The 26,724-nt window shown below is 40.7% G+C and overlaps 1 protein-coding gene across 1 annotated transcript in view; it reads right to left on the bottom strand.

Annotated features, from left to right (window-relative positions):
• The window catches only part of LOC146987272 (integrin alpha-5-like), a 36,948-nt gene extending 14,715 nt beyond the window's left edge, over positions 1–22,233 (bottom strand). Inside the window, exons 1-18 of the mRNA XM_085776493.1 lie at positions 21,832–22,233; positions 15,422–15,546; positions 13,339–13,439; positions 12,455–12,578; positions 11,770–11,831; positions 11,531–11,576; positions 11,210–11,335; positions 10,814–10,858; positions 10,466–10,509; positions 10,255–10,311; positions 8,118–8,170; positions 7,099–7,307; positions 5,918–6,109; positions 5,780–5,825; positions 5,577–5,690; positions 3,687–3,742; positions 3,005–3,162; positions 1,743–1,880 (exon numbers count right to left, since the gene is read on the bottom strand). Of these exons, the coding sequence (XP_085632619.1) occupies positions 1,743–1,880; positions 3,005–3,162; positions 3,687–3,742; positions 5,577–5,690; positions 5,780–5,825; positions 5,918–6,109; positions 7,099–7,307; positions 8,118–8,170; positions 10,255–10,311; positions 10,466–10,509; positions 10,814–10,858; positions 11,210–11,335; positions 11,531–11,576; positions 11,770–11,831; positions 12,455–12,578; positions 13,339–13,439; positions 15,422–15,546; positions 21,832–22,034 (1,899 nt within the window). The 5' untranslated portion in view covers positions 22,035–22,233. The remainder of the gene's footprint in view (positions 1–1,742; positions 1,881–3,004; positions 3,163–3,686; positions 3,743–5,576; positions 5,691–5,779; positions 5,826–5,917; positions 6,110–7,098; positions 7,308–8,117; positions 8,171–10,254; positions 10,312–10,465; positions 10,510–10,813; positions 10,859–11,209; positions 11,336–11,530; positions 11,577–11,769; positions 11,832–12,454; positions 12,579–13,338; positions 13,440–15,421; positions 15,547–21,831) is intronic.
• Between the last annotated feature and the right edge of the window lie 4,491 nt (positions 22,234–26,724).

The following is a 26,724-nucleotide window of genomic DNA, read 5'->3' as shown; positions in this document are numbered from 1 at the left end:
AAAGATTGATTCAAAGATTCCCCAAATAAGAGAAAGAGGAATAATAATGGCAAATTATCTGACATTTAAAAAAAACATAATGTCCAATCACAATTGTACTTACTCACTCTATTCATATTTACAGTGTGTGCACCGTGCAACATCAAAAAAAAAAAAAAAAAATCAACAATTTCAAATTGTGCTAGCGGGCAGGGACAGATTTGGGATGTTGTGAGGGGAAGGTGATCAGTGAAAATCCTCCCTCACCAGGAGAAGAGAAAAAAAATCGGTGTTTTCTGTTAAATAAAACAGCCACTTAGACACACACGACACTCACACACCCACACACCCACATCACATACTAACTTCACCTTATATCACTCACATAAACATGTGCACGTTTTCAGGCTCTGGCTCTTGCTTTGGTGCAGGAGACCACTGACAACATACATAAACAAACCACAACCAGATGTCTGGGAGCTGAGCGCCGCCCCACCCAAACGGAGCTGTCAGTCCTCCCTCTGTGTTTTTGCAGAGCCATGACTCGCCAGTCCTCCATAAACCTTCCAACTCTTCATATAGGAAACAAAAAAAAAACACCAACGAAGACCAGAGAGTGCTGTAATCAGCTCCTGCTCTGTCAGGCCTGACCCTCAACCTCTAACCATATGTGGTTTAGAGTTAGAACGGGCCCTTACATTTGATGTCAATTTTTAAAATGGCGGCCTGTAACCTCTTTGCCTTTCAAATAAATTTCCTCCATGCAGACTATAAACAGTGGGATGTGTGCTGTGGTAGAAAGAGTAAGGCTAAACACATATAGTTCTGAGAACCATTGTGTATATAAGAACCACTTGTACATGGTTTCGGATTGTTTGGTAAAGTTTTGTAAAAATATTCATCATGCCATCTGTTATCCTCTCTCCCCACTCATAATCGTTATGGTGACCATCTGTTTAGTTCATAAAATACAAGGCGTGTGGCCGTATAAGTGGTGCGGTATCCATGTTTAGTGTGGTAATGTCATATACACGTCATATCCCCGGCGCTTCCAATGAGAAGCATGTTGAAGCAGCGCACACCATAAAAGCTAATCAGTATCACTGTTAAATGTTTCAAATACAAAAATCTATTAAGTTTCAAGTCTTTATATACATATTTACCAATATTATCCTTAGCCTATTGTTATGTCAATTTAAAAGTTAAAAACCCAAACCAAACATACACAGATTAATACAGTCTACTTTCAATTGACAAAGTCAAACAGCAAAATCTTTGCAGATATTTTTCACTTCACCATTTTGCTTTGAAATGACTAAAATGATTGATTCAATAATAGTGCCTGTTGGAGCAATGGAAATTTTTGTCATTGCAGAATTTGGTTTTGATCCAATATTGAATCAAGAGCATAATTTCCACTGGGGAGAGGGAGGGGGATCACGCTCACTTTCCAAAATCCCTTTTTCCCTCTTGACTTTCAATACCTCAGTTTAATTTACTCACTAAACTCTCTCTAAACAGAATATTTGTACTGTGTGTTTCCAGAGGATGAGAAAGCAGGGTTGATACAAATGTTGATATTTTCATATAGATCATATTACTGTGAGCTCAACAAATGACACAGTGGGTGATCATGTGAGTTTTCGCCCCACGTTTTGCCTCGCAGGCTACACAGAAGCTACTTAAAAAATGTGATTGATGATGTAGCTTTAAGGCCTTCATGTAGCTATGTTTTCAAGCGTTTATCATTAGGTAACACTTACCTTCTGCTCTATGAGCTGCTCTGTCTGATAATTCAGGATTGGTCTGAGTCCATGCTGGGCCACTGTGGCATGAGGGTCCAGACTGAAGTTGAGACTGATGTAAATGGGAGAGAGTTTATCCCGAAACTCCTCTTCACCCTGCAACAAAGATGCACATGTCTAAGTAACTGGTGTTTGATGACTGTGTCAAATTCATATATTGTCTATTGAGGATGGATCAACCTCCAGCTGGTGCACAGCTTCAGTTTTCCAAAACAAGCAGAGGTGAAAACTATCTAAAGACAGTTAAATTAAAATCAGTGTGGATATTATAGCCAGTGTTTTAGTGAAATTACTGAGATAGGGTAACAATGTCACACTATATGAAATAAAACTGATGTAACAGGAACTGCTGGCTTAAAAGGAGGTTTTATGTGTCCCCTTTAAAGACAGGAGAACAAGGCAGGGCAGGTAAGTGTGGACAAACAGGTGAGCGAATGGTTGGCGGTCTCTGCTCGAACCCTCTGTTGTCCTGTCAAAGTGCTCTGATCATTATGGCCTTACAGTGAACATCTACACATGACCTAAGTGTTTTTGTCAGACAATTCACTTTGATCATGTCACCAACTGAGTGACGGGAAAATTGGTACTATACAAGCCTCGGCACAAATAGCACTTCAAATGGAAAACTTCAAACTCTGCGTATTAGGAAATGACTTTAACCTCTGTCCTGGCAATGAGTTAATTGCATTCACCTGGTGCTGCAGGTGCAAAACAGTCTCTGATTAGAAGACTGCAATGAAAAGCAGCCGCGCTCTGGCACAGGATTAAGAACATTTGTGAGGGATGTTAAAAGGCATAGGCTTGAGTGTCGCCTGGGAAATAGTAAATGCACATTACTTTCATGTTTGTAAATGATCTGTTTTTATTTTCATCATCAGATGACAGCATGCAATATGACTGAAATTAAAGAGACTAAAACAGTTTATGTACAATATGGGGCTTATTATCATAGTTTTGGCCAATGAACATTATAATGTGCATCCTGGACTGTAGCCTTGTAACAAATCCAAACTTAAAGGAGCTCATGTGAGTTTTCTTGTTACTGTTTGGATCCAGTTTCTCACCAAAATAGATGATTTGTTATCCATGACCCATTACAAGCATGTCAGGAGCATTTACTTCCTTTTAAAACCTTTTTAAAACTGTTTTTGTGACTATAAAACCATTCCAAATGTATATCCAGACTGCTAGCACTGAGCTATGAACACAGTGTGACTGACCCGTAGGTAGATTGTGGTGTCATGGCAGGAGCGCTCTCCATTGGCAAGGCTGAGGGTCTTCACCAAACTGGGCTGCTGGCTGTCCCGGAACAGGGTCCTCCTTGTGGACTCCTTTTGGTTTTGCTTCATACTGTCCAGCTGAACCTCAACTACAAAAGCTTTAAAATACACACAAAAAGACGCACACTCAAGGTATGAAAAAAGTGAATATGCTGTATATGCGTGCATATATAGGTCATGATACAAACAAAATGCATGTACATGTATGCACAGGCACACAAACACATTTGGACATACCATATTTATGCATCACCACATACATACACACACATGCAGTGGTAAACATTATTATGGTATAGCGCCTTTACGTGTTATTTTGTTCTACATACAGAAACACAGAGGGTATTGCTATGCAGACAACATAGACTACACACCATGCATTTGAAATAAACAAACACACACAAACACACACACACACACACACACACACACACTCGTCTAAACTACCAGAGCCCACCAAGTTACCCCTGTATTTACATGATTGTTCTTTTATCTTGATCTTAACTGCCAAATTGACCACAGTGAGGTCCAGCATACTTGTGGCTACACAAAGAAAGCACGGTAATAGGGACCATCTGTACGTGCGAGTGATCATGTGTGTGTGTGTGTGTGTGTGTCTCACCTAGATGAGAGGGGAGGTGCTTCCCACTAGCCAGCAGGCAGAAAGTGATGCTGACACTGGAGGTCGGACACAAAGCACACAGAAAAAAGAAAGAAAAAATACACTTAACATACAGTATACACACGCTGAGCTTACGCGGTTGTGTTTACTCTGATGTGGAGTACTTCACTTTTGTGTTCAAAGTTAGCAAAACAGATTTTAAAAGATTTTACATTACACAGCAATATACTGTAGCAGCAAACAACTGAAGTAGTGACAACGGATTATCAGTTTTATGGTGATCAGTGGAAACATTAATAACAATCTCCCATTCCCATATTCTTCATGAGAATAAATCATAAACTAATAATCGGTGGATAATTAATTGGGGCATCGGCATCCTGAATGTTCAGTTATCTAAGTCTTTACTGTGGTTAGTCCCTGGAGATAAGTCCAAGGCTTAACCCAGTGTGACCATGGAGTCAATACCATTCCAACTTTGATGAGAGGGGAAACCCACAAGCTGCTAACTGACTAGTCCACGATGCTTAATCAACTTGATGGGCACATGATGATGATGTTAAATGCCTGTTTTCATTATTGACTGTTGCTGCTATCACTTGTTGGCTAACTGCCAGCACTGCTGTGGAGCACATCACAGCAAGCTCAGGCTAATTATTAGCCTGAAAAATACAGGCTACACAGCTATTATAGCTGTGGCTGATTTGTTTTTGTGTTGAACACAGGATAACTTTAATTACTTGTTGTGTGTTTAGTGGGAACATTCACTGGGCTTCCCAACACTGAACAACTGAAAATGGACTTGTAAAGCATAATGGTCTGAGATGCTGGTGGTATATTTTTCCAGAAAAAATAAATTATTTTGATACTGTTTATGTCTGCAATGTCCATTCATTGTATTTACACTGATCTTACTGTACTTTTTATTGGTAGTGGCAAAGTCTGCCAGGTCTTCTCTCCAAGCATGAGGGACCTGCAGGGAAGCAATGCACACGTGCTTCACTGTTGACTGTTCACTGTCTCTACATTATGTCAATGAGTTACTGCTCATCCTAATGGGACAACCTACTGCTGCTGTTTAAAAACTCTCAGATGACAAAACACAGAAAAAACCACATGATTTTGTGTTTTCTATTAAATTACACTTGCTACTACCATGGTAACTATGGACAAAAACCTTCAGACAATCAGCAGATACACATAAGGGTTGTACAAATGCCCAAATGAACTGACGGCACATTTTGCACTGATGCCAAACCATATCTGATTCATTTCAAGAAAGTTACAACCCTTTTTCCAACCTTTTCAGAGCTCAATACTTCCCTCTATTCTCTCCACCTTTTTCATATTTCCATAAAACTACTCCACCTTTCTACCACTTCCTCTTTTCCGCTCCCTCCTTCTCGTTTTTGTCTCCAAGGCAGCCAAAAACACCAATAAACACAAAAACAAGACTCACTTGTATCAACCCACCGGGCAGATACTGAAACACCAGCCAGTTTGGCAAATGCTTGCCACAGAAGTCTAAAAATGTTCCACATTTAATGTAATGGTTAAACTGAGCTTGTGGAAAGAGCTTGACTGAGATTGAAAGTGTGGTGTATTTTCCCTTTTATTCACTGGATCTAAGAATACTGAGTGTGTAGTTCAGAGCAGCCTGGACAGGAAACTGGTAGGAACATGAAGTCATTTGACATTCTCGTGAGGAGAAGTTTGGAAAGCTGCAATTGAACTAAGATGTGTGTTACATAACATTTGCGAGACTTTTCCATGTTCTGTTACTCTGTCAGGGAGCTCATTAACTGCTCCCACTACACTGACAAATGCTGCATGTTGGACAAAACTGTGTATTATCTTCCTATTAATACACAAAGGGAAGACGAACTTTACCAAGACACATCAATGGTTTCATTTCTAGTGGTCAGCTGACAGGTCTTCTCCTCCTGGTTGAACATGGTCGGCTGCACTGTGAGAGATGCACTGGCACTCACTATTGGTCGAGCCCTGATTGAACACAAACATACCATTGAAGAATAAGAACAAACAGAACTTACTTTTCATGTGTCATTACATAGCTTAGGGTGCTAACGTACCTGTACAGCACGGCTTTATCGACCCCAAACGCACCGACAACCAGATCTGCGAGAGAGAAAAGTTCAGTGAAGACATCATACATGAAGATAAGTGCTGATAGAGGTCTGGTGGTGGTGGTGGACTGTTCTCTGCAGTACCTGGGTAGCCATTTTGATCCAGATCTCTGTTGCCTCGCAGAGCAAAGCCAAAACTGGCTGGGAAGGAGCTGGAAGCCCATTGGCCAGATAGAGTCTGAGTGGGAATGTCCATCAGTCCTCCAGCATGACCATTATAAATGAGAACCAATCCCTGCTGGTCTTCTCCTCCATAGGGACAGCCAATGGCCATGTCTGATTGTAAACAGCAGCAACATAATATTACACTCTTTTCTCAAGATCTGTATACAAACTGTATAATATTTTGCATTCAGAGAAGCTCACACTTTGGTACACTTAAATCAGCAAAACTATAAACAATTACTGTGATCGACTGGGATAGGAGTCCAGTTTTTTTTCATGTGCAAGTTCAGTCCTGATTGTTATCCTCAGGTAATTTGCTTCTTTCCATGGTGATTTACTTCGTTAGACTTGGCTTGGCTTGAGTGAATGAAATGGTGACTCTTCCAGTAACTCGTCAGTTGCTGCCAAATTTGAAATAGCATTATAGCAGGTTTTGAGTGTGAGTGTTGAAGCATTTAATATTTTACTTGAGCATTATGATTCGCAAAACCCTTCAGCTTCTCAAATTTGAGTCTGATTCATATCGGTCTGAACTGAACATTTCTCAGTTTTACACTAAATGTCAACAAACGATCTGAAGATGTCCGTGTGGATTCTGAGAAACTGCCGTTTTCCAACCATTATTTCACAAAAAATAATATTATGTTTGTAGAATGAACTTTAACTTTGGACTGCAAATGTTATTTACATGAAAGTCCTGCAGCCTGTGCATTCAAAAGTACAAAGCCCAAACATAACTTTGATGTTTGAAAGCAACACATCTTAAATAAGAGGGTGAAACCAGTAAATGTTGATGTTAAAGACCCATTAAAAACATCATGGTTGACTGATGACACCGCACTGAGCTCAAATTGATGAAACTGAAATAGGCTCACATACTATAGTCAGTACTGTAAGAATCTTTAGGACATACTGGCGAATAATTTATCCCATACACCTTCACATAAGGCTTTACTATACTAGTTAAAGGTATTCAGAAAATCAAATTTGTTTTCCTTACTCCGGTAAACTCGTGCAGCAACTCATGGAAACTCGTAGAAGGAGGCGCGACAAACAGGACAAACAGCCATTTCTGAACACTTTTAAGTAAGTAGGCCTACCATTAAATCCATCTTGGTTGAGATCACCCAGAGGAGCCAGTGATGTCCCAAACCGACTGAAGGCCTGCTGACCAAGGAGGTGTGACTGGCTTGCCTCCAACTGCAAGGGGCCCCTTTGGAGGTACACATACACCTTTCCCAGCTCCTCCAGACGCCCATTAGGCCCCCGACGCATGAACATTGGAGCTCCCACCACCAGATCATCCAGACTGGGGAGGCAAACAAAGACAAGACAACAGCTGATTTTCAGGACCCAAATATAATCTTAGTTGCTACAGTATGTGATAGGGAGGTATCAAAACAAGAGCTAACATTGCTGTTGCTCTCCACTTCTGGAGACAGTCTCACTTTTCCCGTCTTTGTAAATTTCGCTATTGTTGACATTAGCGTTTGCAATTGTTCACTTAACAGAAAATGCGTCAGCTCTGGTTTATTTGAGCAGGTTATGAGTTAATTTGAGTATTTCTATATCCTCTCTCCTCCTTAGAAACAGTATTTTGGATTGCTCAACATGAACTCAGACAAAATGTAGAGAGTGACTAATAATCATGTCTGTCCCTATGACTCACTGATACTAAATAAATAGCAGTATAAAATGACTACATAAGGTATAACACTGTTAGGGATTTTGAAATCCAATGTAGTCTAAGTCTGCAGGGCCTTTTCTCTAGAAATCACTTCAAGATGATGACACATAGTCATATGAAGGGCTAAAGAAAAAGGAAACCAAAAAATAGTTCTCACGGTGTGTTTCTAGTGGGTCAAGAGAAGTGAAACCACCGATAAGGGTGCATACAGATTCAGAGTACAAAACAGAAGGGGAAATTCTTATGACACATTACAGAATGACATTAAGAGCTACTGTAACAAGTGTGTGGGAAAGTTGCGGACAGTCATGCTGTTGACCTCTGACTCAATGACCTTACACTTCACTTTCAGTCTTTCCATATCTTTACCCACTTCAGCTCCCTCCCTTTATTTTATTTTTTGTCTGTGTCACCGTCGCTCAGCTCACTCACCCGTCGTTGTTGATGTCCGTGGCTGCCACTGCATAGCCAAAGTAAGACCCCATCTGGAAAGCATTACAAACAAGACCCAGTTAGCCTGTAATCACACCATGGTGTAGAGATCCCTTTTTTTCTTTCATTTTTTTTCCCCATGTCCTTTTTTCCTTTTTGTACCTTCCACCAACGCCCCCACAAGCTTTCGTCTTCAATCTCTCAATCCCACAATCCCCCGGGGTCTCCTCTACTCCCTTTTCATGCAGCTCAGTGTCAGAGCTTCCGTAAGCTCCAGGAGAGGTAGGGGGTCTGAGGATCGGGGACTCAAACGTCTTTAAAACTCACTTGGAGAAAATGCTCATGGGGTTTAGGTTTTTCCGGTTTAATTTCATATGTATGATAAATTAGGGTCATGTTACATCCTAGGGTGACTCTCACTTTTCAAAGTGATTTGCAGAGCAGCTACACTGAGGTGAGTTTGGAGACCCTTGTGCAAAACAAAACTGAATACTGCCATTGTCTTTCTGTACCACACATGCAACACAGCACATATTAACATAAATCAAACTGAGGCGAAGGACAAAGTTCAGATCCATCACGGTATCCAATGGTCCAATGGGATCACACTGTACCCCCTACATACAGTACAGTACATATAATATATAATATAGGGTGTTCCACTTTGAGTGACAGTTACGGTTGCCAAAAGACAGCATACATACACCAAAGTCTCTGCTCACACGTGTCCATTTTTAATTAGCCAGGAGTTAGGTCAGTCATTGCCCAGATAGCGATGGTGGAGCAGCCCACTCTAAGAGCTTCAAAACCATTTTTTAGACACATACGGGTTACATCCTATAGGCTACATGCATTTTTATTTGGTGTCTAAAGTATCTGGACACAACAAGGATTCTTTAGACAATAACATATAGCTTGAAGACGCTTATTAGAACAACAAATGACAAAAACTGAAGTTGCATTCACCCAATCAAAAGGGCCCTCCTGTACAAAGACGCTCTGGTGTGTTTTTGCAGCTGACTTTGACAGAGCAGTTCAAGCACCCACAGAGCACAGAGAGTTTACCTCAGATCACTCTCACTGCGACCTAACAGTTTACTCAGCGCCCTCCAGCCTGAGACTGACACTTCTGAACAGTCACCGATGACCTCCCACACCGAATACACAATACCACACACACACTCAAGACACATGATTTCCCTTGTGTGGATGGTCACATGCTCTTACTTGTTGCGATATGAAGTCTAGTTGAATTACATGAGAAAACAACAGACAAGACAGACAGACACAAAGGAAGAGCGTACATTTTTTCAAGTTTGTCTTTAAGCAACAAGCCTAAAATAATCAGAAGTATGATAGATCCAGAAACTGATATGAAGTTAATGTGATGTTTCCAAACTCTGGGATAGAAAATGTGTATCCTCCCTAACCAGTTCCCTTTCCAACTTGTGCTTTAACATTTGGGTTAAAATTTGTGCAATCTTGCAATGGAAAGCTAACTGTGAAAGAACGAAAAGCGAATTTTATATCAAAAATTGTAATGTTGGAAGATATCCACTTCATCTGACTTAATCAGTTAGTTTCAGTCTGATTTTCAATGAAATGGGGATTGTCTGTTGTTGTTTTAGGGATCAACATCACAAATACCAGGAAAGTGTCTTTAAGAGCTGTTGCAATTTTGCTTTCAAATAAGTTTAGGAGGTCATCAGTGGGGAAAAACGCACAATAGATGACATAATGTTTTTTGTTCATCCAAAATGAACCTTGCTGCTGAGTAAGCGACATTTGGTTTAAAAAATAATCTGTGGGTTATATTTTAAGCAACATGACTAAAATCCAGTGTGTGACAGAGCAATGCCCTCTCTCTCTGGTACTTCCATTTAAAAAGCACATGCTGAATCAATACAGTGACAACATGAACAGTATCCTGGTGTCTGCTGTTTCTGGGTTTGATTTACAGCTTTCAGAAGCCATGAGCTGTGCATACAGTAAGCTAGACCTCTGACCCTGGTATAGGCCTCCTCTCCACAGGGCAAATTCCTTCATCTTCAACACATGCCACTTTGGATGTGTACCCACATATGAAAATAGGGGCCAGGCTAAAGTACAGAAAATCTCCAGCCAGATGTGCACATACCTGCTCCCCTGTCAGGTTGAGCAGAGACTTCAGATCTCTTCCGTTTAATATGGACACCTATTTTGAGACAGACAGAAGTCGTTATTGATTACAAATTGTGGTTCATCATGACAAAATGCTTTGATCTCATGTATGTTTATGGGACTGTCATTTAACTTTTAAATTTTACAGACTATTTGCACTGAAAAATGAAAATGTGGGGACTCCTTACTAAACCATACAGCATGAGTCCTTTGGGAACTCCTGTGATGAAATCTGAAAGAGGCAAAAATGTTGAGAGAAGTTATTTCAAGACTGACAACTATGACTGCAATACAATGCTGGATAAAGTTTGTGACCCATGGCAAAACCACAGTTATCAGATTTTTTATTTAAAAAAAATGTTTTTGGGGATTTCAAAACGTCCTCGCTTCCTGTAAGACTTAATAATCCCTTTCCGTTACAACACAGTCACATGTGCCAAGACTGAGCGGTTAACTATTACACTTGAGGGAGCAGTCAACAAACTCTGTAGTCAGCCATGCATTTTGGCTCTTAGTACTGTAAATATGACCCTCACCTTCCTCCCCATCCCCACTGAACTCGCCACCAGCCACAGAGTAGCCTGCAGGAGAGATGGAGGGTAAAGACAGAGCAGGAATAGTGGAAAACAGTTGAGTTGAGAAATGGTGAATAAAACTTTACTGACAGTCTGTTAAAGCTTGAACTTAGTAATATTAAAATATTCATTATAAGCATGAAAACAGGGCACACTAGTGCAATATTCTCTAGTATTGTTGGTGGTTGGTTAAAAGACTTTATCCTCTGCAAACCCTGACTAACTATGTTACATTTAATGTTTTTTTTTTATCAAGAGATGTTGCTTGGCCCAAATTGTTTGACAGACAAATCAACGTAAACATAAAGCAGCAGTAAATGTAGTTGTTGCAGCACAACATCAACAGTACATTCTCACCCAGGTAACTGTCATCATAGCTCCCCTGCACCTGTTGGGTCTGAACCTGCCCGGCAACTGACAGCAGAAAATAAGAGGGGTAGTAGGCCTTAACAATCTCCTCTGTGGTGGCTGAGATCAGCTGACCTGAGGGATACAGGGGTGAAAAGGTCAGGGGTTAAAATAAGACTTCTGACTTTTGAACTCGAGCTGCAGCCGTTCAACTGTAGTTCATTGACTGACAAAGATGACTGATTGATTTTCTGGATCCTTCAAAGGAAAGAAATCCATTGAGCGATATCTGCTGGACAGCCACACTGCTCCACATTCCTGTGAGCTCACCTTGCCAGTAAAAGCTGCCGGGTCCTCCAAGCACAACCCTCCCATCCTGTAACACACACACAACAGTAGCCAGAGTGGAGGAATCTATGTGTCACCAGTTTGATCACAAACTTCAAACAAACTCTTCAAGTCTGATCTACACAGTGTAATCTCCAGTGCTTACATCAGCCGAAACAGAGAAGCTGTGACTGTGTGATTATGTAGAAACCAGCAGAAACACTGACAAATATTTCTCTTACCTTGGTGAAATCAGCACTAAATCCCCCCTGACAATAGCCCTGTCCTGCAGGTCCATGTCTTTCTGCAAGGAACAGCACCAAAACATGGCAAACTAATAAATTCTCTATTTCACAAGAACCAAAAGACAAAACAGTGTGTGCTTTTGAAGGGAGAATTCAGTTGCACATTGTCCCAAAGCTGAACTCCATATGCAACACAGCAACAGAGGAAACACACAGAATTAAACAGACCATCAGCTGCACCAACTATTTGTATGATCTGCTTTTTGAAGCATCTCTTCTTATGGCTTTAATTTTACCTCACAATTTTGACTATCGGGCTCTCCTGATCTAAATTACTAACAGAAGCTATGCTGATATGCTGATGAGCAAACAGCTGCCAAGATGATTTTGAGTAGTAAAGTGTCTTTTTTCAATGCTTTTTCAGCAATGGATTTTTGATGGGTGTCAACAATATGTTCATGAAGTTCAAGATACACTGAACCTAAAAAATGTCTGAATCATGTCTCTGTCAGTTATGCCTCTAATTGGGAAATTACTTTCCTTATTTAAAAGTTCATTATTTGCCTCATTGAGCTCCTGAAGCACTGCTCATAACACTTTGGCCTCATCAACTTGTTTTTTGTGGATGTCATGGATGCTGCTTAAAGTCCCATGGAGATCAGCTACATGTAAGAAAACTCACCTGTTCGACAGGGGGCGTATTCAACAAAGGTTTTTAGGCCGTCTACAGAGAGGTAGCAGGTTCCTGTAACATCGGCAAAAGGAACGTCGTGTTCAGTCCTCCAGTAATACCTGGGAGCACAAGCCTAGCGAGATCACAGAGACAGCTCAGTGAGGACAGAAACCGTGTTATCAAGCTGTTGAACTGACCTCAGACTAACCCTAACTCTTCCTTCAGAATCAATGGTGAAGTCATAGCTTTGTGAGTGTGACTTGACAAGATCTGTCAAGATTTTTATGCTTAAAGTGGTCTATTGGAAATCTATGCATCCAGCTGCAAAAACTCACAACAGTTGTCAGAAGACAGAAGTGTTTGTGGACACAAAAAAGTGATTGTGAGGCACACTTTTGTTCAATACTTCTTCAACATTTCAACATTTATGAATATGGCTTCCTGTTAATGGTTTTGAGGATAAGATCAGTTGTTGTTGTTGTTGTTGTTAGCTTAGCCTAGTCTTAAGCCATGGTCTGTCAGTTTGCCTGGGTCCCAGAAAACTTCTGTTATGAGTCTTTTTTAAGACAGTTTGTGCCATTGTAGGTATTGTGAGTTTTTGCAGTGCGTGCATTGTAAAATTCAGTTGAAAGCTGAACTCCATTGTAAAATTGGTGAAGGTGTTTTCTGAATTTGTAGCTCATTTGAGTCTTTGCATGTTTTTTTTTTTCCTAAATCGCAGTGCACTGAGCTCTCAGGACCATCACAACCCCGCTGATGTGATGGGAATGAACAAGGTCTACAATCAATTAACTGCAAATATGTTTTAAGAAACTGTTCAAATAGCAAGTATCAGAAAAAAACAAAAAAAACAAGAAATTATCCAAAATATCAACCATGAAATGAATTCTTACCAGGATGCTGTTGCCATGGGAACGCACAATTGCTCCAAACCACTGGTGGGACTTGAACTCAACCTGAGTGTTCACACCATTAACATAAAAATACCGATCACCTGTAAGAAGAAACAGAAGAAAAAGTAAAAGACGTGTTTACCCACCTGTGTAAGCAGCACTTCAACAACTGGAGCACTGACAGATGCTACGTGTTTTGACTTCTGCTGAACCCCTGGAGAAACTTCAATGATGTCAGAAGTTGCTATTTTAACTAAGTCAAAGATCCCCCTGTCATCAGTGTTTGATTTTTGCACTGTCAGGGCTTCATTTGAGAGCGTTCCCCACATGTTCTTGGCTTTTTACATGGATATTTTATGGCCTTGTTCCCGGGGTCTGCAGTCTTAATCCATCCTCCATGCTATGGCAGACATCAAACAGCTCAAAGGGACTTGGAACTTGTTGTTACTGTAACCCAAACGGCTGTACTTCATTGTCAGGATCTGTTTTAAGAAGAGGCCCTGGCAGTACGAACGAAGGCAAGAAGCAACAATGAGGAAAGGGGGTGGAAGAGAGAGAGAGAGACTCTGTGTGTGTGTGTGGTTGCCTACCAAAACGCTTTACTTTTGCAACTTCTGTAACATTACACCTCCAATATTTTTACTTTCAATCACATGGTGTTAATAATTAATTTGGAAAAATAAGGCAGTAATATTTCAACTCTGATTACTGCTTCTTTGGAGCCGGGTAAGTCAGCCAGGCTGCTTTAATGGAGCAGTGCAAAAACAAGTTTCTAACTTGGAAAAACAGTTCACATCCTCATTCAAGTCCTAAATAATAGTTAGTGGTGCTGGAATATGCAGTCAGGCCTAATTTTTCCTACATGTGGAATCACACCTGCAGCGACGAAAAGTAATTGTCAAACATTTTTGCCATTCAGCATCATTGAAAAGTAATTTAACAAAAACCCGAGGCCTCAGTGTGTCTGAAAGAGAAAGCCAAGCTAAGTCCTTCTTTGGGCACTACAAAACATCTAAATCACACTAAAATGTGCCTGTAACTGTGGTATATACTTTCTGATATATGTGGCTGCTGTGTGTAGCAGAGTGGTGACATTAAACTGTCCTGGCTGCAGCTCAGTGCCCTATTTGGTTAATGGAGTCTGGCCTATGTCCTCAAACACACCGTGATTCCTGAGGCCTGTAATGGGAAATGCAAGGCTACTGAATATAAAAGCATGTGTGAGAAGACATATTTGAGCATGTGAACATACTGAAAGTGTGGCTCTGCATCTTCTCTGCTTCTTGCATTTTCAGACACAGTTTGTGTTTGTAAATATTTTTAGGGCTGTATTTATATAGGGAGAGTTTTTGCACAGGCTGGGTAAACCACCGTTCGATATCAGCGTGCAACTACGTACGATAAGTTCGACCCTGGCTGTGATCCTCAAACAGCCGTCCTTATCGTTTCCTGCATTTGCGATGTAAGTGATTATTTTCCTATCATTGCCAGGGGCAGCCCCAGCCCTCTAGGGTCCTTGTCCACGTAATGACTCTGCCCTAATTAAAGGGCGCTCACAACATCGGGCACAAGTCCAGCAGGGAATCAAAGCACTGTGAAAACAGTGCAAACACAACTTATGGCCCAAAATGAAACCTCACAGAGGGGCGGAGTGGAGAAAAGCCACAGCCACCATTAAAACACAGGAGAGACTTCAAAGGCTGGGTTCAATCAGCATAAAGAAGTGTTGGATAAGGAGCTGTGAGATGGCTGGGAGCTGCACTTCTGACCTCAAGGTCAACCTCAGCAGCGCTTAAGTTGGGATGCTACCTATGGCTTCACTCAGCCACTTTTACGGCTGGTTAGAGACAGCTGAGAGTTTACTGCACAGTCTTGTCTCAACTGTTTAACAGTCGCATTAGGGAAAGGGACATTTTTATATCCTGGAACAATGTGAGTTACCAACTGCCGCTGTGATTATGATGTAGGGAAAATTGTCTCCCCAGGGTTTTAAATATAGAGTTTGACTTTTCGCAGATCACATTTTTATCCTTGTGGTTATAAAGAGGCCGACCATCAATTCAGATTTAATAAGACACCCTACCTTGCTTGTCAAAGTTGATAATGGTGCAGTTAGTTTGGCTCCAGGGGCACAAGTACACAGCGCCTCCTTCAGTGATGTCGGGTTGGCTGGTGTTGGCTTTTGGAGCACCGATCAAAACGTTGATACTATACAGGAGAAAAGACAAAGAAATGTTACATATTGTGGTGAAGAACTGAGTGCAAGAGAAGTTCAAGAAGTAAATATGATTGCTGTTCCAAAGGTAAAAAATTGTGAATGTCACATCAAATTAAGCATACGCCCAGCATGAAGTCTACATTCAGTTGAAAACCCTCATCCCTCCCTGCTAATGACTGAATTTGATAGTCAGTCTAACCATAGGAGCCTTTCATAAAAGCCAAAAACACTTATCGTTTCTATGAACTGCAAAATTAAGAACTATTCTTCACTATCAAAGCCATATGTAGTCGCCTTTCTCAATGTATGTTTTGATTAGACAGCAGGTCTCAGTTCTATCACAATACTGTGAAAGTATTAAAGTGACAGATAATTGCACACTGAGCCTTCAAACAAGTCGTCAGGTATTTCTGTAGTTTTGTGATGTCATCACTGTCAATCACGCCCCAAGCCCTGCCCACCTTGACCCAACATCCAGCCCAGCCTTGCAGGACTGCGTTTCTCTGTTTACCTGTCAGACCTACAGTATATTTCATCGGAAAACAGCCAACCAATCAAACTAGAGATTCTGAGACTCTCATTTGATCGGCTTTCTGGCTCCCAGACTTGTTGCTGCTTGAGCTATAGAGAGAAGCCTGAGAGAGGACATGTGAAATTACAACGAAAACATGGTCAGAGTGTAAAATATGGGGCCTTTAATAATGTGCCTATCAACAGCTTTGCCAAGATAGTTACTTCTGCTTGTTAGCTAGGAAGGTGGGTTGAAGTATTTCCACACATGGTTTCAAAAGAAAATGAGTAGGCAAGAGACTAAACAAGAACTATCTGGAGATACTTCTGCATATTTTCACTAAATGACAGTCTGGAAACGAATGAATGGTTAGAGTGCACCAGGGAGATAAAGCAAAACACATGCTGCAGCTAAACAGTTTTGCAGCATTTGTTTGCATGTCAGTGTGAATGTGATGCAAATGTATTCATGTCAAAGTGTGTGTGTACATATGAGTGTATATTAAAAACCAGCTACTTTCAAGGGTTTGAGACAGTCCTGCTAAAAAGGTCTGGCCCACAAAGAATGGCACAACTTAAGACATTGGTGACTGATGACATTAGCAGAGATCAGACACAGACTCTGCACTCCCCCCACCCCCAAAATGTCTGGAGAGCAGAAGAGGAATATTTACATGGCTGGATAAGCTTTCCTTATAAACCACTCACTCCACAGTCCCCTCGGCCGACACAGTGCAGGCTTTCAGTGGCTCTCTCTTTCAAAGGTACAAGACTTTTAAGCGCACGCCACCCCCCTGTGATCTCTCCACATGTGGAGTTGTAATGTATACCTCGAGTCAATTAAAGGCACTTGTAATGAAAGCTTAACTTCCAACAATGGCCTCGTTAACAAGACCATTGTATCACTGAGATGATGGATGCTTCTGTGGAGACCTGAAACAAGGATTCCTTTCCTTTAACTCACGTTCACCGAGAACATCTGCAAACAGAAGAATGGCTTGTAGGCACAGCTATAGGTCAAAGATGCAACCTGTAATTTTTACTGCAGGATTTATGAGCTTCACTTGAAACGCATTTACATGGCCACATTATTTATTGCTAATGGTAGGTCTTTGTTCAACTGTTCGTATGCGTCATTGCCTACTGAAAGCAATTTCACTAATAACTCATGTTCTCCCAAATACTGAGTAGTTTCTAAATTTGATGTATAAGCTTAGAATATACCTGTCATATCTACATGGGGGGCAAGTCGTCTTCCAACAGACCCTGACATGTTGTGCTGCCATGTTTCAGAAACGTATATGTTTGATTATTTGACTGAAATTACGATTGTAATATGATGTCAATGGCAATTTTTACAACTCACTTCCACTGGGGAAAAAGTATAAACGACAAGCATGTTCCCTTACATCTGGAAAATACGAGCACCAATGCTTCATTTATGATTTGATGTGATGTGTGTAATGCATATATGTTATATATGATTGCTAGATACCACTACATTCTTGACAATGGTCCTTTAAATGGACAGGGAGAAACTGCTGGCCATGTATAGTCATAATATGTGAGGGGTCACACAGAGATAACGCTTCATTTTAAAGAGTACAAGCCAAAGGTTGGGAACCACTGATGTGTAGTGATATGATCTACCATTATACTGAGGAACACAATATATGTCCACAGAAGCCAGCAGAGCCTCCGTATCCCAGTTAACCCCATTCAGGGTTCTCAAGATTTTATCTGACTTATTACAATAAACAGCCAGACCTCTCAAATATCTGCTTTATTTGGTTAACATGTAAATATACACTCATTAAACTCATACATATGTGGGTGGCCTAGAATTATCTGACAAAATACTGAGTGAGTGTGCGTCCTTAACTTTCCTGTCATTCACCGTGAGATCATGAGTGAATTTCTATGTGTAAATGAGAGCAAGTATGTATCTGTTCACCATAGGTAAGAGACATACAACTAAATATAGGTACAATGTTTTAGACTATTTTGTTTAGCATGATAGTATGACAGCAATTAGCACTAAAACAAGAACAGCTAAGGCAGATGGCAGTTGTCTAAGTCATTTACCAAAGCACTGCCGAACACGACTGGACGCACCGGTGGGGTTCTTGTATTTACGCAGATTTCCTTTACGCGTCGACAGAATTTACGCACTATTGAAGATCAGGGAACAAAAGTTTTTACTTTCAGTTTCTGGAGACAATGAATATCTGAACCAAATGTAACATCAATCCAGCCAATTACTGTGGAGATATATCACTGAAAGTAAAAATATCAAGCTTTTCATGTTGCTGAAGAAAAAGCTAGAAGATCACAAACATCAGTAGATTCATCTTCTGGAAATTATGAACATCTGTTGAACATTTTAGTCAGGACTGTATGTCATCCCACAATGCAATGCACAACTGCTGAATTGTACTGAACTGAAATGAACTGTTGTTAATCAAGTGTGTTTAGTAGCAAACCAGCCAAATGAAGATCTCTGAACAGAGAGATATGTAATAAATCTTTGTCTTTCATCTTTTGAAGTTTCATTGGCAGAACCGAACCAAAGCTGCGAGTTGATATTAGCACATGTGTAATTCCATGCTAATCCTCTGTATCCTAACTGCAAAAACAGCGGTATGGTAATTAGTATATAAAATATGATACGTACAATTAGTGTGGCGCATGGAACTGGGACACAGCTCATTATTTAAGGTTTTCAAATGAATGTCAAGGAAAGCACATAGCACTGATGATTACAGCAAAAATAAACTTTAAATGTTGTCTTTTTTCCCCCCATCAAAAAAAATCACTCAGCCAATTATTTCCAGCCAAGTTAATGTGCTGAAACGTTCCAAACCTCACTTGCTTTTTTGCTCAGTTGTGATTATCTCAATTGGTCAAAGTGAAATGAATGAGTCTATAGGAAAACCCCTCATCAGTGATAATGCTCAAGTTGCCCAGTCTGAAAAGTTTCTCATTACTGTCGGAATACTTGCACTGTACTAACAGAAAACATGTCCATGTGTTGCTGTATATTTATTAACAACAGCCTGATACACCTGATATGATGGAGGCACCAGCTCTAAATTTCAACTGCACTATAAACTTAAACTGGGACGTGTGTGCTGAGACAGTGAATGGTGAGCAACAGGAGCAAACTCTGAACAGCCATGCAGTCCACTAATTGTCAGGCATGACAACCAGGAAAAACAATCCCATCAGCAGAGAGAAAACATCTTCCTTGTATAGTGAAGCATCATTTTCTTGCTGCCTTGTTTTCCCACCGCAAAACAAGAACCTTTAGATTCACATGGAGATGTTCAGCAATAATTGTCAGCTGTCAACACATTTGTATTCAGTCAAAACACAGTGCGGTATTGTTCATTGTAAGCCAAAAAAAAATTTTTTTTAAATGGCGGGGCTCTGCAACCTGGTCTAAATCAACATGTCAGTAATTACTTGACAACACGTCCTCTTACTGCCACAGGCTTAGTTAAGCAAACTGAGAGAATCTTAACCAATTTCCTCAAAGGAAAATATCCTCATTCATTAAACCAACATTGCTTTCACTCCTTGAGCCCTCGAGGATGTTAGTGACGGAAAAAACTGCGGCACACAGGGAGGTGTAAGTGGGATTTATAAGGCAAAGATCTCAGAGGTTTAACCTTTTACAGGCACTGCAGTGCACATACCTTTTAAAAAAATGTCTGCTACAGCCAGGTTATCATAGAACAGATAAGAAACTGTTGATATGCTTGACATTCCTGTCATCATCTTTCCAGAGCTCTATGGTGATATAAAACATCCACCAGAGATTCTCAGCTCTCAAGGACCACAGCTGTGAACAGCTGTCTGCAAGGACAAGCCAAAATGTGTTCGACTGAATGTTGAACGTTCCAGTTAGATTGTCAGCCAGTTCACTGTCCGCCTACTGTCGATCTGATCAGCCATGATGTAAATTCGCATGTCATATTTTAAAGTTTTTTTTTTCTCAAACTGCCAAGTAACCAAGCCTAACCTATTGTGTGTACAGTAAGTTGTTTTCAACATTGTAATAAATCCTGTGTAAATTCAAACAATGTTTTGCAGTGATGTTGATTTATTTATGGAGATGCTTACTCATGCAGCTGCACCAGTCTACAGGTCATGTTTTACAATATAGCTGGGTACTAAAATGATCATTGAGAAATCTGAAAGTTAAATGTGGATGATGCTAACTGCCTGCCTGCCTGCTATCAATCACCTATACTGGCTATAAGGTCGAGCTCATGGACCAGTGGCTTGAAACATGTGGTGCATTAAATGACATCTGGCCAGTATGTGTGTGATAATGTAACGCTAATGCTACAAAACCAGCACCACTTGTTGCTGCAGTGTGTGAGGTTCAGGGGTTGTAAATAATTAAAACTCTGTCCATAGTGATATACTTTTATGCCAGATCATCTCATTGCCACTGAGGTAATGAAGAGGCCCTACTTGTCCTGGGGAGTCAGATGGTCTGCAAGTTTAGTCTTATTTTAATGGTTAAATGATCCTTGGTCTGACAGAGGTTGCAAAATACTGACATGTACAGTGAGGTCCAACATTCAGCTCTTTTTTGAATAGACAAGTAAATATTGATGTTATGTTGTCAAACAATGGCACCTGATAGTCTTGGTGATTAACCCTCTGTGTGCCTCAATGTAGTGCTAATATAGCCTATGAGATGAGGCACAAGTGGGACTTGTCTCTGTGCAGCTAATAAATGGAGCTCCATGAAGCCATCAGCCTAACTGATACACTTCACACCTCATTCATAACCTGGACAGGTTGAATGATGACTGTGTGTGTGTCTGTGTTCCTGACTAGTACCCAGAGGAGCATTTTCCCAGTGAGTAAAAACAGGTGATGGCACTAGTGTACATCCTGTGTCTGTGTAGCAAAACGGGCATGTTTGATCTTTGACTTTATCTCACTCAGCAGCTCTTCATCTGTCAACAAAAACCAGCAGGAAACTCCAACCGTCCCTTCGGTATACACTCACAAGAAGATTAGAGTATTTCTTACTTTGCTGTAGGTTAACCCCCACCTCCTTCAAACACACACACACACACACACACACACACACACACACACAGATTTGTATGTCTGTTTCCAATCATAGTCGGGCTGGAATCCAGTGTGTGTGTGTGTGTGTGTGTGTGTGTGTGTGTGTGTGTGTGTGTGTGTGTGTGTGTGTGTGTGTGTTAACTTATAAATGATTCTACGTTGCAGTAAAAACACACAAAAAGCTCTACTTTCAGTCTACATATAAGTCCACTGTCAACTGAACTGACTTCATGTTATGTGTAGTGTGATTATAAAAGTAGTGGTCTATAAATTTACTGATAGGCCTATAGCAGAGACACAACTTTATAGAGCATGCAGACATTGCAGTAGCCAAGGTATAGACAGTCATGCAGATTCTATAAAGCCCTTTAAATATGGTGAATCCAGTGGAACCAGTGGTTCTCAAAGTGGGGTTCTGGTACAGGGGTCCTTGAAGGGTCCCCATGAATAAATTGCTTTCACTATGATTCCATCCATGAATACCACAATAACAGAATAAATGGGTAAGAGAATATGCTATTTTGACCATGGATTTCAAACACCTCCAACAATATAAAATATTCAGATTCTACAAAAAAAAAAGAAAGAAAGAAAAGTGCAGAAGTGCTGTAAACTTTCCAACATCGACCTGTGGAGAACATCAAGCTGCGTGATGATGTTGGAGACTCTACCTGGATGAGTCGGTGAAGAACTCCACAGAATAGCCGAAATAACTTCCCCGTCGTCCGGAGAAAACGACGCGTGTGTCAGTGTCCAGGTTAAAAGCAGCGCAAAACTGCACCAAGACCACCACTACAGGTACAACCAGCACGGCGACACGGTGACAACATTTTCCCCCTGACCGGGAAGGTGAAGGTCCAGGAACGGTGCCCATCTCTGCTTTTGCGCGTCTTTTCTTGCATTGAATAGCCGCAGCGCAAAACACATCATCCGTGCTTGTTCCTTACGTGGGACACTTTGGGGTCGGAATCATATAAGTGTTGTCCTGGATAATCCCTTTAGCTCCAACAGGTCCAGTGTACCGATCCAGAGTGAGTGGTGAAGTGTGAAGAAAAGCAGGAGTGAGTCAGAGTCAGACAGAGTTTGCAAGGGAGGGAGGGAGGGAGGGAGGGGAGGAGGAGGAGAAGGGGGATCGTTGCAACCTCGTTTTGGGGTGGAGCTTTAAATATTACCAGACAATCTGATGCTGTAAAACACAAGACACAGAGTAATGAATATCTCAGCAAAACCTCCAATCGGTTCTCAAATGTTTAAATCATAGACTGTTTAATATTATTAATAATAATAAATAGTCCAAGAAGGAGACAGCAGATTGGGGGGTGCTCCAGACAAACTCATCATTACAATCATAAACACATGAAGCCTGGCTTTAACAGGATTTCCACTGTGTATGAGAAGTCATAGCAGGAAGTGAATTTATAACCGTCTGATATTCAGATGTGTTTGTAGTGGCAGATGTTTTGTTGTGTTACTGCAGGAAAATCACAGGTCTTAATAATATCAATAATGGCTGTATTTCATGTATGAGACAGTTCCAGTGTTTTGGTATTGTGTATCCCCCACTTGAAAGACTGGGCTCATACTCAACCACACACTGAAGTGTTTAGGACATGACCTATTTCATTGACTTGATATAGATCTGACTTTTAATAACTGTACAAGTCATGATTCATATTAAACAAGCAACAATCAGGCCAGCTGCAGACATTAATGTCATGTACACTGTAAAACATTTTAAGGTGCTTCCATTTCAGTTCCCTTACATTTAAAAATACAAAGTGAGCTTAAATAGTTTATTAGCCTGATTTCAGTGTAAAACTAAGAGGGTTGAGCTCCCTAAATGTTATAGATGGTTAAGATTACATGTGGTGTTGTGCTTTGCGACAAAAAACAAGGTTCAGCTCAGAGAATGAAGTAGCCATATGCCTGCCTGGGACTGTATTCAATCAATCCATGACCTCTATTGGCAACCAGGATGCACTGCATAAAGTTATGTGAAAACATTTAACAACTCCTCTGTATAAGTTTGTAGTAAGAGATCCAATTTTAAGGGGTTTACAGCTGCACTCACATGAAATAAAATACATAATGATGATGCAAATGTAATGTAAGAAAGTCAAAAGTCTAGTTACGAGGGCACATTGTATAATGATGTTATATTGGGGATTGCACAGTGAAAAAAACAGAAGAAAAAAGAATGTGTGAAGGTTTTTGCCCATTGCACATTTTCCCCTGCTGCAGCACAGATAAAATTTTCCAAACATCATAAATTCAGCTTAATTCTAAAAACCAGTGTCTTATCTAATCTTTGCTGTTCCTGTTTGGCAACAGAGGGAAACAACACACCTGTGTGAGTCCAAACAGAAACCACCTGGGTACAAATTAAGTCTTAAAATACATTACCTGGGGTCACTTTTATGCTTACGGCCATAAAAGGTTGTTGTTTTGCTTTAACATACTCGTACGTGTCAAGACAGAAGTCAGTGTGACTAAACCTGGAAAACCCACAGACATACATCTTCAGCTCCGTCTGTCATCAGTCAGTAAGGGCTAAACTTGCTGTCAGGGTGAACTGTCAGGCAGCATGTGATTATTTTATCCTGTGCGTGTGTGTGTGTATAGGAAAAGAGGGCCTTGGACTTGAAGAACTCTGAGTCACGATGTGTTACCTGCCAAGGGCAACAGAACGTGGACAAAGAAAGTTTTCACTGTGTGAACAGATTTCGACATGGCACAGAGGAAGTAAGCTGTGCCCTGCAGAGGCTGATACACCAGTTGGTTCCCCTCTACCACATGCCAGCTGGTGTTGTGTTATAAAGTGTGTGAGGAGTTTATTTCATGAATAGGAAACATATTCAACAGATTTTTACAGATACATCATCATATTTTGTTTCATCCATAGAATAGAGGCTTGTTGTCCCATAGCTCACTCTAAAATTAGACCAGTTTAATCCAATGGTAAACAATCAACAGCTTCAGGTTATGATCTTTAAAACTGTCACATTTTGAGACAAAGATCTGGCACAACTTGAAAATTATGTGGGAGTGTATTCAAACAATCAGTGACCTTTACTGACAACAGGAATGGACGGCAACATGTGCCATATAACACATAGGTTTGTATAACAGGCCCAGCAGAAAAGAGGTCTTAAAAGGATAGCTCACCCAAAATTGAAATTGCACTCATTATCTACTCACCCTCATGTGGACTAAGGGCTGGGAGAAGTTTCAGAGTTATCCATGGCTTCTCTGAGTTGCAGGGGGTCTCGGCGTAGCAGTGCATGTCCATATAACGGTTGCAAATGGATACCAACTGTCTTCGTAACAAAAAGACACACCAAAAAACATCCAAATACCTCCATGCTGCTTGTATGTAATGTCCGTCTTGTATTGAACCCCCGAAATGCGAAATCGTTCCGAAAAAAAATTAAATAAGTCTATATTTCAAGCTTGTTTTTGTATCAGAAGCTCCTCTTCCTGGTCCGTCCAAATCTCGTGAGATTTGCACCCGCGTCAGTGCGCGAGATCCATTCGCAACATGGGCATGCACTGCTACGCCGAGACCCCCTGTAACTCAGAGAAGCCATGGATAACTCTGAAACTTCTCCCAGCCCTTAGTCGACATGAGGGTGAGTAGATAATGAGTGAAATTTCAATTTTGAGTGAACTATCCCTTTAAGCTGAACTCACACACAATAGTCACACTATAACAATATACTGATGAAATATTATTGATAATATGCTGATGAAATACTATGTGAAGGTGTGAAAGTTTATGTAGCCTACAGTTTTCTCATAGCAAGTTAAATTGAAATAGCAGCCCTTGAAACCTGTATCCTGTTATTGCATTCAAATAATGTATAAACTAGACAGAAACTTTTAAACGGAACCAGTATATTGTCACCAATAAACTAAACAGTTGGTGTCATATTATATGTAATGTGAAAAGCGCTGAATTACCACCTGACTCTGCACTTCACCTCAGCTCCTCTGCATGTTTTAGCATCTTTATGTTCATTGTTTGGGTTTTATGGTCTCTGACTTCATTGTTAAAGTGTGTTTTCACAGCTCTCAGACTGTATTTCCAACAGTAGGCAGCAACTTCCAAAAAGAAAAACACTTGAACTTTATGTTCACTGAGCGGCACCAGAGGGGCAGACAGACAAATTAGCAGGTAACTTAGGCAGCATTTGGTAGTAATACCTACCTTTCTCAGGACGGTGGCATTTACATTCAGTTTGTCCTCACCAAAATAAGTTGTGTTTGTGTGTGTTTCCCTCAGAATACATTTTTTGTTTTTTAGTGCAATATTATTTACATATGCAACCTTAAAATCCATTGATAACTTGGACATAGTCACTTAATAGTCCATACCACAGTGTCTGCTTTATGTACTCACCTAACCCTACCTCAGTAATGTTTTTTCTAACTAACGTTCCAAAGAAGAAAGTAGGAGACAGTCGGAAAGCAGAGGCAATTGATCATGGGTAACCTTTACTGATTTGGATCACCGCTGTGGAAAAAGATCATGTACACTTCCAAGCTGAAAGGAGCTTGCTGAAACTGCAAAAGCCCAAAAGCCGTCTGTGCTAGTTACATCTGCAGGCTAATTGGAAAAGCCTGAGAAAAGAAACACACTCTGGAGCACCTATTTCAGCATTTCGGCAATTATTTTGCTATGTGGACGCTTGTAAATTTTAAAAGGTTTTTATTTTCCACCGGTCAACTTGCCAGCCATGAGGTGGATTTTATTTACGTCTTTACAAAGCCAAAACTACCCCCCACCCACCCCCAACAAACTCTCTCTCACACACACACTCAGTGTAGTCTCCATTATGTCATGGTAAAGGTGATAAGAGATTTAACACATACCCACTATGAGGGTCTGTATGTCTCGAGCAGTCTGGGAGATGGAGGAAAGTACACTCTTCCCTCCACAAACATGCACAATCACACACACACACACACACACACAAGCCCACCGACATAGGAAAAAACAGAATTACCACAATTAAACAAAATAGCTGCTAATGTGGGAGTTGTGGGGAGTTTTTTTGTTTTTGTTTTTGCTAAAGTCACCTTTGACGTATTTGCAAGGACTGACATCACTGACCTCAGGAGGATCAGACGCCCATGATCCTGTCATGACTTTATACAACATGTATCCAAAGAATGACTGGAAGGAACAATGGGCCAAATTACTGTGCAAGCAGCTGTGATGTTAACTTGAAGACAGAAAATAACTTTGTGCTACACCCAAGGTATAATCTCTAAGAATTTCATGCAACTCTCCATCTCCTGTTGATCTTCAATATATCAACCATGCAGTGAATCTACCAAAGTGGTTCTTTCCTTTTGTTGTTAGCATGAGCCACGATATCCTCTACATATGATGGGCTTTAAAGTTGCAATAGTCAGTAGCTCAGAAGACCACATGTAGAGCATGTATTCCTTGTCCCCCTGTGTGTGCCGGTGTTTTGTGTTTTGTTTTGTTTTTAGTGTGTCTTATACAGTAAGCCCATGAGGCCTGGGCACCTATGGTGCAAGACACCAAGTTTAATTAA

This window comes from Trachurus japonicus, chromosome 5 (genome assembly GCF_045865225.1).
Source record: "Trachurus japonicus isolate A0001 chromosome 5, Traja_1.0".
NCBI classification, from domain to species: domain Eukaryota; kingdom Metazoa; phylum Chordata; class Actinopteri; order Carangiformes; family Carangidae; genus Trachurus; species Trachurus japonicus.
This window is presented reverse-complemented; position numbering and strand designations above follow the sequence as displayed.